We start from the raw sequence: 13,165 nt of genomic DNA, 5'->3' as shown, positions 1-13,165 counted from the left end.
TTTAACTCGGCCTAAGACATACTTGAAAATGCCACAGATACTTTTTCTTTTCTGCATGGTTTATGTAACTGTGAACACTTCTTTTACATTAGAAGTACCTTGGTCATATGTGATGACTTTTAGAAAGCATTAAAAGGTTGTCATCTCTCTCAGAGACAGGGAGATACAAATTAAATTCCACTGGACTAGAGGGACAAAGAAAAGCAGGAAACTAAAGCTAATGTTGGAGTAGTGCTCCCCATTCCTGTAACAGAAGTTACCATGGTAAAACAGACAAAGAGAAAAGACACTATGTCGTATCACAAAAGATGTGAAGAGATCAAATGCATTTCAGTTTTATTTCAAGCTTTATTTCTTTCTTTCATGTTATGTATTTTTCTAAGAACTTATTTAAAAGATACTGTCTACAATGCACATTTTTCTTCTTGAGTGTCTGCTATTGAGTACAAGAGTAAAATAATTTCACAAAACTCTCACAAAAACAAACTGAAAACAAACAAACAAACAAAGCCCCAGCAACATTTCCTTCCTACAAAAACCCTCTCTACCTGTTTTTTTAGATTGTCTCTGAAATGCTTTTTTTCTGGGTAAAGAGCAGCAAGTAAACACAGATATTACTGCAGTTTCTGCAGTCACTTATGTCTTCTTTTCCAGAGATCATGAAGACTGGGATAATTACATTCTCCATGAGGCAAAACAATTTATGAAAAAAAATTACACATATTCTTATTAAAAATTAAATAAGACTTTCACAATCAGCTGTTTCAAATATGTATGCCTGAATAATGACAGCTGGAAACCAGTCTCTGCAGATTGCTCATGAAGAGGGTGTGCAGCTGAAGTCAGGGTAAGAAAAAAATCACAATAAAGACCAGTTTCTTGGAGCTTTTATGAGGTTGTTTGGCCAAGGCCAGATAAAAGTGAATATTTCTGCAATACCCTGTAACAAGAGGGAGAAAACAGAATTAAAATTTATCTTTTACAACAAAAACAAAATTCAAAGTCAAATTCTCAGGGATTAAGTCCACTGGAAAATAAAGTCTTCCCTTTCTTCCAACAGGTTTTAGCTTTTAATTATGTAAAGCCTCCATGAAGGGATTTCTATGTTTTTGCAAATTTAATTCTCAAAATGTTCTAATTATCTGCAGACATATTAATAACTCTTTGAACAAAATATTAACGTAGCAGGCTGAAATGTGTTTTCAGAACAACAGTAAAACAAAGCTTAAAGATACACCCATCCATATTTCTTGTACAGCTCATAAGTAAGTACATTATTGGCATTGTAAATATGGTGAAAACAACAAAGGATCCAATGCATGGAACTCCTTCAGCTGTCCACAGGTTATAAAACCTGGTAGAACTGTGGACTGCAAAAAATAGCCATTTCTGCCCCTCCAGAGAATTGCTTTTATCTACACAGTGCCATTTCTTTAGTGAATTTGAGTAAATTTTTAATGACAATTTTACTTCTCATAAAACTGAAAAGACAACTCATGGGAAGCCAACAATATTGTTTAGATACTGTCTTCAGGACAAAGCCCTCCTGCAAAAACATTAACATAACTGCTGAGTAGCAAATGATGAAGAAAGTCTCATATCTAGATTTGTGGGAGAAGGGTTGGAAGCAAGGGGCTTTTAAAAGTTGGATTATTTTAAATTCCTTTTCATAAAATGCCAGGTCTCAAAAAAAAAAAAAAAAGGAGTTATGTCAAACCCACCTCCTAAGGAACAAATAATCTTTGTCAGTTTCTGAACTTGCCTCAACAGTCTACAAGCCTAGAAGTAAAGGCTCTGCAGACATACTTGTATTAGAGTTGAGAATTAGGATAGGGAACCCCTTTCAGAAAGGAACACAGATGCAGTGAGCCTTAAGAAAAGGACATTTTAAAGCAGAGGGTCTGATTTCTCTGATTCAGTAGTGGTGTTTTACTGACAGCCTTCACTGATATGCATAGTCTCCCTTTTTGTTCTTGAAAAACAGTTGGAAGAACACAGCCCACGAGAGTATCCCTTTCACTTAAGAACACTGAAAGTTTACTGAGTCGCCTCCTGCACTCCCAGCCACATTCCTCAGCTGTTCAGCTTTATCTAGCACAGTCTATGATGCAGAGAACATGGCTGTAGTGAAGTTTTAGCCTAAATATCAAGGTGCTCCCAGAAGATGCCTTCAATGCAATCATCAGCTCTTCTTACCTGCAATACATATTCTGCAATTCCTTACAAAAACCATGTTTCAGATTAGGTATGTGCCATTGCATGGCTCCCTGAACAGAGAATTGGAATACATTTCTTTTACAATCCCTTCTCATATTGTTTCAAAATTGAACTACATAAGTTGTCATCATGAAATGTCAAATTCAAAAGTAAATTAATACTGACATTGGTCCTAAAAAGAACAAATTAATTATTCTTACCTTGCGCCTCCTTTATTCCAAGTAGTTTGACTCCTGTATAAAAATAAAAAAAATGCATTGGTACAGTACAACGTACAATACAATCACATATTCCATGCAAGGAATTATGGTTATCTAGTTGTGTGGCACATTCTTGATTATTTGAAATCGTTTTGAAACTCCACTTAAAATAACAAGCAAACCCTTCTCCAAGATTCCAGTCCTAGCAAGAAACATCTTCGATTTGAACTCTAAATAAATAGCAGGATGTATTAACTCAAGAGATAAACATATCTTGCTTCTGCTGAGAAAAAAAATAAAATAAACCTAGAAGTATTTCAAATATCTTCAGAGTCTTCAATCCTTAACCTCACACAATTTGAAAGACTGAAAAGTTTCTTCTGTTCCTGCCCAGACTGCCACTTTTCTCATTTAGGATGAGATTCTCAAAGCAAAGAATGATTGAGCTCAAGATCAAGACAGGGGAAACACATCTGCATATGACTTTTGACAGCCTTGCCAGAGCTAAGTCACTAAACTGAGCTATAGCTTGCCTGGACCTACTCATCTAAGGTCCCTTTATTGATGCTGATACTTGTGCTAAGTAGTTTCCATATTTTCTGCCAGGAAAGACAAGCATGTTACTTTCAGTAAAAAGAAAAAAACCCAACAAAAAAGAAAACAACCAGTTTTAGGAAATGAATTATTAACCTTTTCAACTCAGATTGTACATAGACTAACCAAGTTAAAGCTAAGTTAGCAAATGACATTATTCATTTAAACAAATGTAACCATTATGGATTGCATTCTGGAACCTTCTATACAAATATTCTTCTCAATATTCCCATATTAAGTAAAAGCTTTTTCTTTGTTCTGGGAAAGCAGCATTTTTAGTGCAACTTGATCCTTCTGAAAGCATATTAAAGATGAATTGTTTACAAAAACCTGTGACATGCATGCTGGCCTTGTGACTTCAGGGGCCTTTGAGCTGTGGCCCTTTTTGCTATGCAACAGTAAACTTCAGGACTTGTTCCCTCTTCAACTGGTCACAAACAGCATAAATCAAGTGCTGGTTGAGACTCCAAAGAAACTTTCCCATGGGTTATGCTGCAAGAACTAAACAAAGTGCAAACCCACAAACCATGTTTATTCAAAATAGTTTTATCCGTAAATCATATTCCTCAAAACAAATTTATCCAGCATCTTACTGAGTTCCTGTTCTGCACATGGGAAAGGAAGAGAATGGGGTTTCCTGTCCCACTACACCTGTGTATTCAGGCCATAGTTGCTTTGCACAGCAAATATCTAGAATTATGCATCCATTGAAAGAGCAGAGTCAGCACTTGAGGGAGCATTTCTCATTCTTATGCATCACACTGGATATAATGGAGACATGAGACAGGAAGATGTAATATGTCACCTTGCCTTCTAGATTCTGGGTCTGCTATGGCTCACAGAGTTTCAACAAGACAAGAGTATTTCATTAAAGAAGAGGAGACCTATAAATTTCATATGTTCACAATGTGACCTCCCCCCACTTACAGAATAAACAAAAAGGTACTTGACAGTGCCCCATTTTCATGCAGAAAATTAACAAGGTCTCTGTTACAGGCTGCCATGCATTAGCTTTTGGTCTCTGCAAATCCTTACATACTTGGATATGGGCAAATCTCATGAGGCATTGACTAACAAAATGTGCTACTGTTTTAAAGTTATTCTTCTGTAACAACAAAAGTGTTTTACTGATCATTTGTGCCAAAACAGTGAACAAATACTGTTTGAGTTTTAAGTCCCAGATGAATCATGAATAAACTAGGAAGAAATTCTTTACTGTGAGGGTGGTGAAGTATGGGAGCAGGTTGCCCAGAAAAGCTGTGGATGTCCCATCCCTGGAAGTGCTGAAGGCCAACTTGGCAACCAGATCTCATGGAAGGTGTCCCTGCCTGTAGCAGGTGGTTTGGAACTGCATGATCTTTAAGGTCCCTTCCAACCCAAACCATTCTGTGATCCCATTACATGATCTTATTTATTAAACTTGGATATTGAAAGGACAGCAGTAATTTTCTTATCCTCTTATCCTGAAAGGTTTATCCTTATGTCAAAGGCAGTGCAAAGGACATTAAAACTTTCTTGATAGCATACAGCAAGACTTGGAGCTTTCTCAAGGGTGCAATAGCTCACAGATAGAAGTGGAACTTCATTATGTTGTTTTCCCATTAAAAAAGGAAACTACATAGGCACCCCGAGAGTGCCCTGGCATTTATAATCAAAAAGGCTGGAAAAATTACAGTCATGAAGATCCTTCTTGATATAACAGCTTATAAATATTCCTATTAAAACACAAAATGTCTGGAGGGGATTTGAATTAATGAAAACTCATTTCCTATTGCTTAGGGGACAATTGGACAATGTAACTGCTCTCCTGCCCTCTTCCCAGACATATACAATATATTCAGCCTCCTCCCCTTTTCTCCATGTCATTTGTGATATCCATGTCCCTTTCTGAATCCCCTAGCCCCCGGGAAATCAGGGCAGAGCTGCAGCTGCTCTGGAGCTGTGCCCACGCTGATCCGCCAGAGGGCTGCAGTCAAACAGTGCAGAGAATGCACCACCCCTCAGAGTGGGCACTGTTTTGGGCTGTCTCCTGTGCTAGTCACTGCTTTTCACAAAACACAGAACACAGAAATTTAATTATCTCTGAGACTTATAATCCCTTTCAAATTTGGCTAAGATTGGCCAGCAGCTGGGAAACCTTATTACATGCAGACAGACAGCGTGATGGTACAAACTTCATTTCTTTAGGAAACCAGGCTAATAGAACTAACAGTGAAAAATAGAGTAGTTACATCAACAATAGAGCACAACATTCAGTTTCTGTTAAGTGTGAAGTTGTTGTGACTGTACAGAGTTCAAACAGGAAAAAAAAATACAAGAGGGAGAAAGAACAAATATTTCCTCTTTGGTGCCACTGCACAGAAGGAACAGGCTCAAACATTACCTTCAGGTCTTTACTTTGGGAACTTTTTTTACCTTCTTTTAATCTTAGTATATAGTCTGACCTGCTTCAGTTAGCTTCCTTGTAATGTAAAACACCAGGCTGCAGACTACATGACTTGTAAGCCCTGCCTGGAGTTCAGCTCTTTTTTTTAAATCCCAAAGGAAAGGAGAAGAATCTTGGTATAATCAAAGACACTAAGATTGCTGCCGCCAGCCTATCTTTTGAGAGATTGTTTTTCTTTCTTGTACTTGTTACCAATACTCATTTTTTAATTCCTATCCACTATGACATATTCTTTCATATTTTAGTATTTTCCTTCTCTGTTTAGTCTTCAAATCTCACACTATAACATAAAGGAAAAATAGATCTAGCATTACCCAACAGAAGGCAGGCTCTCTGGGAGTCATCAAGTAAATAACAGAGTAGGACATTTATCACTTCCATACATGGGGTTTCATTGCATTTGTGTTGATGCATTCTTTGAATTTATATATTAAAAAAAAAAACCCTCACATAGTCATCTGTTGTTAAAACTGTGCCTTATCTGAGCACACTCATTTGGTGGTACCAACACTCATCCTGGGAAAGAGGGTGTGTGCATCTGGCTAAAGGCAAACTCCTACACCACACACTGCCACCTCTGCAGACAACAGCAAGGTTTCCAGGGGTGAAGGCAGGTGCTCTGATGGAGATACTCAAGTAAGATGCTGGGGATCTTGGCTGTGTCCCACATTTTCCTTGGAGTTTATCAGGAAACAGTACACAAATGGGGGTAAAAGACACAAAGTGCCCTTGTTGCCTTTGTTAACCAGGCCCCCTCCATCAGACTTTTATCTTTTTCCACTATCAGGTGTCTGTGTCCCACCTGCAGTCTCTAATTCTGCTATCTGCAGACATGCTGTCCTTCAGGAGGTGGCTCAGGCCTGCCATACACTGTGCTCTCTTACTCACACTCTTTAACTAGCCTGGACATCTGGAACTTGGCTTCCATCAGCTTCTGTACTGCCTGATGTGCTTTGTGTTTCAGATCTGTACAGCTGCTGATGTCTGCTCAGAGACCTGATGGGAGGTTGAGCTGGCATGTCCTGTCTCCTCTCACCAAGAACAAGAACCAGCACAAGGTTCCTGAGCCCAGGGCTTGCCCAAAGCTTGTAGTGATGAAGACAACCTTTTCCCACTTCCAGTACATGGAAAATTCCAGTAGCAAGAATATCTGCTTTTTAACCATGCCTTGACTTTGGAGATGCTTGAACTGAACTCTTCCTGGTATTCACTGGCTGACATACACATCCTCACCAACAAATCCAATTCAAGCTTTTATATTTTATCAGCTAAACATCTTTCTCTACACTGTCACGCACACTAAATTCTCTTAGACTCTCATAATTTTGCTTCTTAGTCTTCCTAACTCTTCCATTCCTGTACTAGGGTCCTTTCATCAATAGAATTTCAGCCTAATGAAAAATTCCATGATGGGAAATACATATAATTGGGGTTTTTTTACACTGAAAAGTACAATTCTAAACAACAGTCACATTAATGTCTCATTAAAACAGTTGAAAAAAATGAATGGATGTTTAATAGATTACAGTCAAGATATCTTCTCTTCAAAGAATCTCTACAAATACTGTTTTTAAATGAAATGTAGTTGAGGAGCCTTCTTTGTCATAATTTTATACAGGTAAAAAATGAACAGCTATACATGGAAAGAGATGGAAAGATAGATAGATAGATAGATAGATAGATAGATAGATAGATATGAGATTTTTTTTCTCTCTAACTTCAATACCAAATTAAAATATTTATAGCATATCCAAGCATATTTCATTTAAAGACTTTAAAAAAATCCCTAAAGATTTCACTATCCTTGTTCTGAACTTAAGGAAGTACCTTGGATGTGGCTCCTTCAAGTGAGTACCTCACACACAAAGCCACTGAGTTCTGCTACAAGAGGAGCTTTTCCTCCCTCCTCCCATTTGAAAAGCTTATATTTCAGACAGAATTTCTTCTTGAAAGGTATTAAGGACAGCCAGCCAGGGCTGTAAGTTCTGTCAGGCAGGCTAAACACACATAGACACATAATAGTGCGTGGTAAAAAAATTCAATGTTTAAACAATCTTGTTGCTTTTGCATTCTGTACCAAAAAACTTACCAAGGTGCCATTATTGAGGTAGTCCAGTGTATCCAGGGTCGTAGATGTTATTAGGCTGTGTTTTGTTCTGGAGTCGGTCCAGGAAAGCATTATTTACCCTTAAAGTGCAATAAAAAATGAATAATGATGGAAGGCAGCTGAGAAGTTGAGAAACTATTGAAATTTAACATTCTGTGAGTGGCTTTCCCTTCCCATCTGTTCAGTGCCCATTTTCCTGTATTTTTAAAGCCTATGCTGCATAACCATGGAAGGGCATGAGATCAGGTAGCCTTAATTTTCAACTCACCAGATGCATCCTTATCCTGGGATCAGCCTGTTGGGATTAAGAGGCACACCTTGGTTGCTGTTCATGATGCGCCAAAATTCTCCATGGAAAGATGACGTGTGTACCACCACCCACCTTTTTTAGGAGGTTACATATTTTGACAAGTCACCTTAGGTAATCTTTCAGCTTTCAATGCATAAGGAAAGTTTCTAGAAGTACTGATTTCCTAATAAAAAAATTGAAGAACCTACTTAAGCTTGTTACCAATAGAGACAATTTATGCAGCTGACAACTTTCATCCAGCTGTGAAATTCTAGCATTTTCTTGCACTGCTCTATCAGCCTGGAAACATGGACAAATACACCGTTTTCCTCAATCTTTTTAAAATATTTTCACACTGGGATTGTTCAGCATGGAGAAGAGAAGCCTGTGGGGTGAACTTACAGTAGCCTTTCAGTATCTAAAGTGGGCTACAAGAGAGATGGGGAGGGACTTTTTACAAGGGCATGTGATAAAGGGCAAGGGAGAATGGCCTTAGACTGAAAGGGGGTAGACTTAGATTGGATACTAGGAAGAAATTCTTCACTAAGAGGGTGGTGAGGCACTGGCACAGGTTGCCCAGAGAAGTTGTGGATGCCCCATCCCTGGAAGTTCCAGGCCAGGCTGGATGGGGCTTTGAGCAACCTGGTCTAGTGGAAGGTGTCCCCGTCCACGTCAGGGAGGTTGGAGCTTTAAGGTCGATTCCAACCCAAATCATTCTATGATTCTTTGAAAGACTGTTACTTTTTCCCCTTGATTACTGCTTAGGACTGACACATGCTTAGACATGACTGTTGTTTTAATGTTTTACAGTGGTGTTGGTAAGAATGAGATAAAAAGCAAAAAACTGGGGTTATTTCTGTCTAGGCATATGAGATGGACTGAATCAAAAACCCTTCATTAACTTCTTTGGGTAATTATTTCAATGCTTTTGCTAGAGAAAAAAAAAAGAAATGAAAGCAGTCTGAAGAGTGGTTGCCTACAGGAGTAGGCAATTTTTTTTATATTTACATAATGATTAAAAAAAAAAAGAAACAAATGCTGTTTTTACTTTTGAACCTGAGCATTGTTTCTTTTTACCAGCAGAACACAGAGCTGAGAATAAAGCTGTGCTTCAGGATAATGAAAAGTCAGTTAAGTGACAGAAGTTAAAGATGAGAACTGTTGAGCACAGAGGGGCCACAGCAGTGGGGCACAGCCTGGGGCACAAAGAAATGCAGCTGCAGAGGGCCTTGCTGCACTGCAGGTTCCATCTGAATGGACACCAAGTCCCAGGTTTAGCCCTGCCTGCTAACCTCAGAGACAGTCAACCACAAGATGCTGCATGGACAAAGTAGACCATTATAAAACAAAATATAGGTATAAAAATATATATAAATATCTAGGTTCATATACAAATACACAGATCAAGTGTGTCCCAGCTGAAGCTACTGTACTAGTAGTAATCCATAAAACTATTAATTGTTTCCACTCTCTGCTGTGTCCTATGCTGATAGGACAAATAAAATGAGAAAGGCACTCTGGGTCATACTGCGCGCAGTGAGCAGTTGTAATCATGGATATTAGTGGCTCATTTGAAATCAAATCAAAGTCAGGGATCCTCATTGCAATAGTCTTCCAAAGCATGAGTGCCTGCAATTTTGAGACCCTTTCCAGGTTGAAATTCAATTTGAGTGCATTCTGTATTTTTTTGCATCTTACCTCCTCTGTTCATTTTTAAGTGCTCTTGTCCTGATTTCCTCTTCCTGCTTTTGTTTAAATTCCAATAATTCAGCCTGGAAATTATAAAAGTGAAAAACAAACAAATAAACAAATAAACTAACTTACTTTTAATTAACATACTTATGCTGCAAACCCTATTAATTCCACATGATGTTAACTTCAGTTAAAGTCAGAACTTCTCTCAGCAGCAGTTTCCTTATGTGACAGCTCCATGTTAAAAACTGAGCTGGTTTTTCTGTTCAGCATGAGGATAATTTTTTGTTTGTGCCTTAAAAAGTGGGAAGCTACAGGATCCAGACATTTAGAGTCCTACATTTTAGGGGTATGCCAGACACCAGTCTGCTTCCCCTTGTCCCAAAACACAGATTTGAATTTCCTGGTGGGTCAAAGGGGGATGAAAGTCAAAGTGAGGAGCAGACACAGCTGTCACGCTCACAGAGTAAGAAGGAGACATGTCCTTCACCTCCTGCCTCTACAGAGTGCAAGCAGAAGATGAGATCTGGGCTATGTGATGCGGTATGTCACCTCCAGCTCCCCAGGGCTCCCCTCAGGGTGAGGAGGTAAAACAGTGCTTATTGAAAATGGTGTGGTGGGAACATATACAAGCCCCCAGCATTGCAGCAGACTACCAGCCTTACGCAGTATTAAGGTATATAAACAGTGTCAAAGGGAATTCTTCTCCAAGGAGAGTTTGCTCATGCAACCAAACTTTTAGCCAAAACTGTGAAGAAAATACAGTTGGTATGACTCTGGTCTGTATGTGTGCTTGTTTGTCCAGCTCCTTCTGCCTGCAATGCACCCAAGAAGTTGCAGATCTTTCTTGCAAAGGAGATTTGTGCTTGCAGGGCAAGGGGGAAGGCATAGGAACAGACCCATCTTTCATATTTTCCATAGCAACTGCACAGCAGTAGGAATAGAAACTAAAATAAAATTATGGGCTTAGATAAAAGCTTCAATAACTGAATGGAAGCACATGACTGGTTTTTTTTTTTTTTTAAATCAATTTAAGTGGAACATTAAGTAAAAACTATGCAATAAATGTATGGAGAAAATCAATAACCAAGAATGTGCTGTGTATCAATATTTGTCTAGCCCTAAAAGAAGAAACAGGATTAAGAAATAAAAAAGCCAACCTCAATTTTCACTATTTTAAATAACTATTCAACCTGAAAATTAAAACTCAGTATCTGACTTTCCAATATGCCGACTCCTCTCTTGGAGTAATGTTCTGAAATATATTGCGTGTATATGATGCAGTGTTCAAAGTGTACTGAAAATTTCTAAATCAAGCAATACATACTAAAACCTGTTCTGAAGAAAAAAAGGGAACTGACAATACCTACACATTTTATAGCTACACTGTGCTAGGAGGTACACACAAGACAGAATTCACAATTACTTTAATAAATATTAGTTTGAAGTAGAAACGAGCCAACATATATCTGAGGGACAATTATTGGAGCCCTTAAAATCCATATTATTTACAGTAGGTTTGTAAGTAGTGCATTACTCTGCACAATAGGTACTAGCAACTGTAAAGGCAAGGAGACCTTGGAACCACATAGCAAACAAGAGCAGCCTTAGAAGCAGCCAACACCTCCTTAGCAACCCATGGAAACTGCTAAAGAGTCTACAGCTCTACACAAGTCCCTTAAACCAAACCCATGTATTAGGGGCGTGCTAATTTACATCTGTAGTTATTTTCTCTTTGGAAGGATCCATGTACAGACTACAACAGGAACCAGCCTTACACCCATCCAGGCTGGCTTTCAAACATTTTTCATCTGTATGGGCTCTGGGAATAAGCATATACCTAATGGGATAGCAATGAAGAGACTGCCTTTTGCGCCACCTTTTTTTCCCAGTATTAAAGTTATTAGAATACTATGAAATGAGAACACTTCTCCAACATGTAAAGCAAGGTATTAGTGACAGGGAATGAGTAACTTCTCCAGTTCTCAAAGAAAGTCAGTGTATGGAATTTGTTGTGCTAAAATTCTCCCACTGGGGAAGTAGCTTAACATTAATTTGGATGTTAGTAACAGCAGAGGCACAGCAAGTGGCTCTGCACTTGCTCACATATTTTCAAATTATTTGCTAGGTTTTCAAGCGCTTCCCTCCCTGTACTTTCACAGTCAAACCTGGAGCCAAGACAGGTAACTTTGGTTACCATCAGAGTGCCATCACCTTTGGTGGATGGACTTTAAGTGGATATGGTACCCAAATCTATACCAGAGGGACTACGCATTTTAGGCAATGCATGATGCATATGCAGAATATGGAGTTCAAAGTTGCATTTATGGTATGCCTGCCTTTTAGACAATTCAAAACTCTTTAGTTAGGCAGTCAGCAAGGACACAGAGAGGCATACTATAATTAGCAGGAAATCTGAGCATTTCCACATCCCCATTTGAAAAAACAGAGCCCATGGCCCTCAATTCTCTAGAAAGAAACAATTCAGAAAGATCATCCTTAATTCCTCAGTAAGACAACTTCTGCCTGCAAGAGAGTAAACTGGTTTCCTTAGCCTATGAAATTGGTTGCCATGGTCAAAAAGCTCTCTGCACAATTATTCAAGTGAAGAGGTGAAAAGGAGCTCATTTTCCAGATGCATACAGCCTTGAACTCAGAAGATAATTGTTCTGTCCCTGTTCAAATTTTACAGCTTGACTCATCTCTCTCACAATATTTGAAAACAGTGACTGAATCACTTTTGCTAAAGAGAAGCTCTGTGAGTAGGCTACAAGTAATCAGTATATTTAATTGGTTTCACAGCATGCAAAAATGACACAATATGTAAACTGTTAATGTATAATTACCTTCCTCCGTTGTTCTTGCCTCATTTCCTCTAATCTGCTGTTTTCATCCTCTCGAAGAGCTTGCTTATAAGCATGGCTTCTTTTCTATTGTTCAGCAGAAAATAAAAATATATTAGTGTGGTGAGAGCAGGGCCAAACTGCCAAACCTTATTCTCAAATTGTTATATGGGTAATTAACAAACACAAATGGTTGAATGATTCCAGTTACTTAAGAAACAGCTAAGTCTCAAGACTAGAATTTAAACAAGAAGTGGCCTAGAGCCTCTTCAATTTGTTTGAATGTCCACCTGTGCATCACACCCAGGTAGTCACAGCAAGTGTTACTCTGTATCCCAGTAACAACCATAAAGATACCCTGAGCAGTCAGAAAACACAGTCAGGATAGTGAGCTGGGGTATTCTGGGAAGAAAGAAAAGCAATGAAAACACTACGAAGTTTAAAAAGCAGAATGGAGGCCTTGTAACAGAGGGGAACACTGGATTTTTTTGTGGAGGTAGGGCGACAGGACAGAACAAACCTGCTATTATTTGTGAGGCATCAAGAAAATTGAAAATGTGAACTACACATCATGAATAATGTAATAACTGTGCAACGGGTTTTCATTACAATAACTAGCCCTGGTCTTTCACAAGTTGTAATTGTTTGCAAAAAGCCAACCTACAATTAGGGTCTTAGAGGATCCTTAGGATATTGTACACTGGAACTTCTACTGTAAGATCTTTGAGCAGAGCCGTAGGGTAGCACGGTAAAAAATGAGCCGCTATAATTTAATAC

At 38.6% G+C, this 13,165-nt stretch overlaps 1 protein-coding gene across 2 annotated transcripts in view; it reads right to left on the bottom strand.

Moving 5' to 3' along the window:
• Positions 1–320: 320 nt before the first annotated feature.
• The window catches only part of EPSTI1 (epithelial stromal interaction 1), a 50,273-nt gene continuing 37,428 nt past the window's right edge, over positions 321–13,165 (bottom strand). For both annotated transcript variants that reach the window (XM_038133952.1, XM_038133960.1), the window contains 5 exons: positions 12,392–12,475; positions 9,552–9,625; positions 7,547–7,644; positions 2,418–2,450; positions 321–940 (listed from right to left, as the gene is read on the bottom strand). In XM_038133952.1, the coding sequence (XP_037989880.1) occupies positions 7,557–7,644; positions 9,552–9,625; positions 12,392–12,475 (246 nt within the window). In that variant the 3' untranslated portion in view covers positions 321–940; positions 2,418–2,450; positions 7,547–7,556. The remainder of the gene's footprint in view (positions 941–2,417; positions 2,451–7,546; positions 7,645–9,551; positions 9,626–12,391; positions 12,476–13,165) is intronic.

This window comes from Motacilla alba, chromosome 1 (genome assembly GCF_015832195.1).
Source record: "Motacilla alba alba isolate MOTALB_02 chromosome 1, Motacilla_alba_V1.0_pri, whole genome shotgun sequence".
Classification (NCBI taxonomy): domain Eukaryota; kingdom Metazoa; phylum Chordata; class Aves; order Passeriformes; family Motacillidae; genus Motacilla; species Motacilla alba.
Note: the sequence above shows the minus strand (reverse complement) of the source record. Positions and strands in the feature narration are given on the sequence as shown.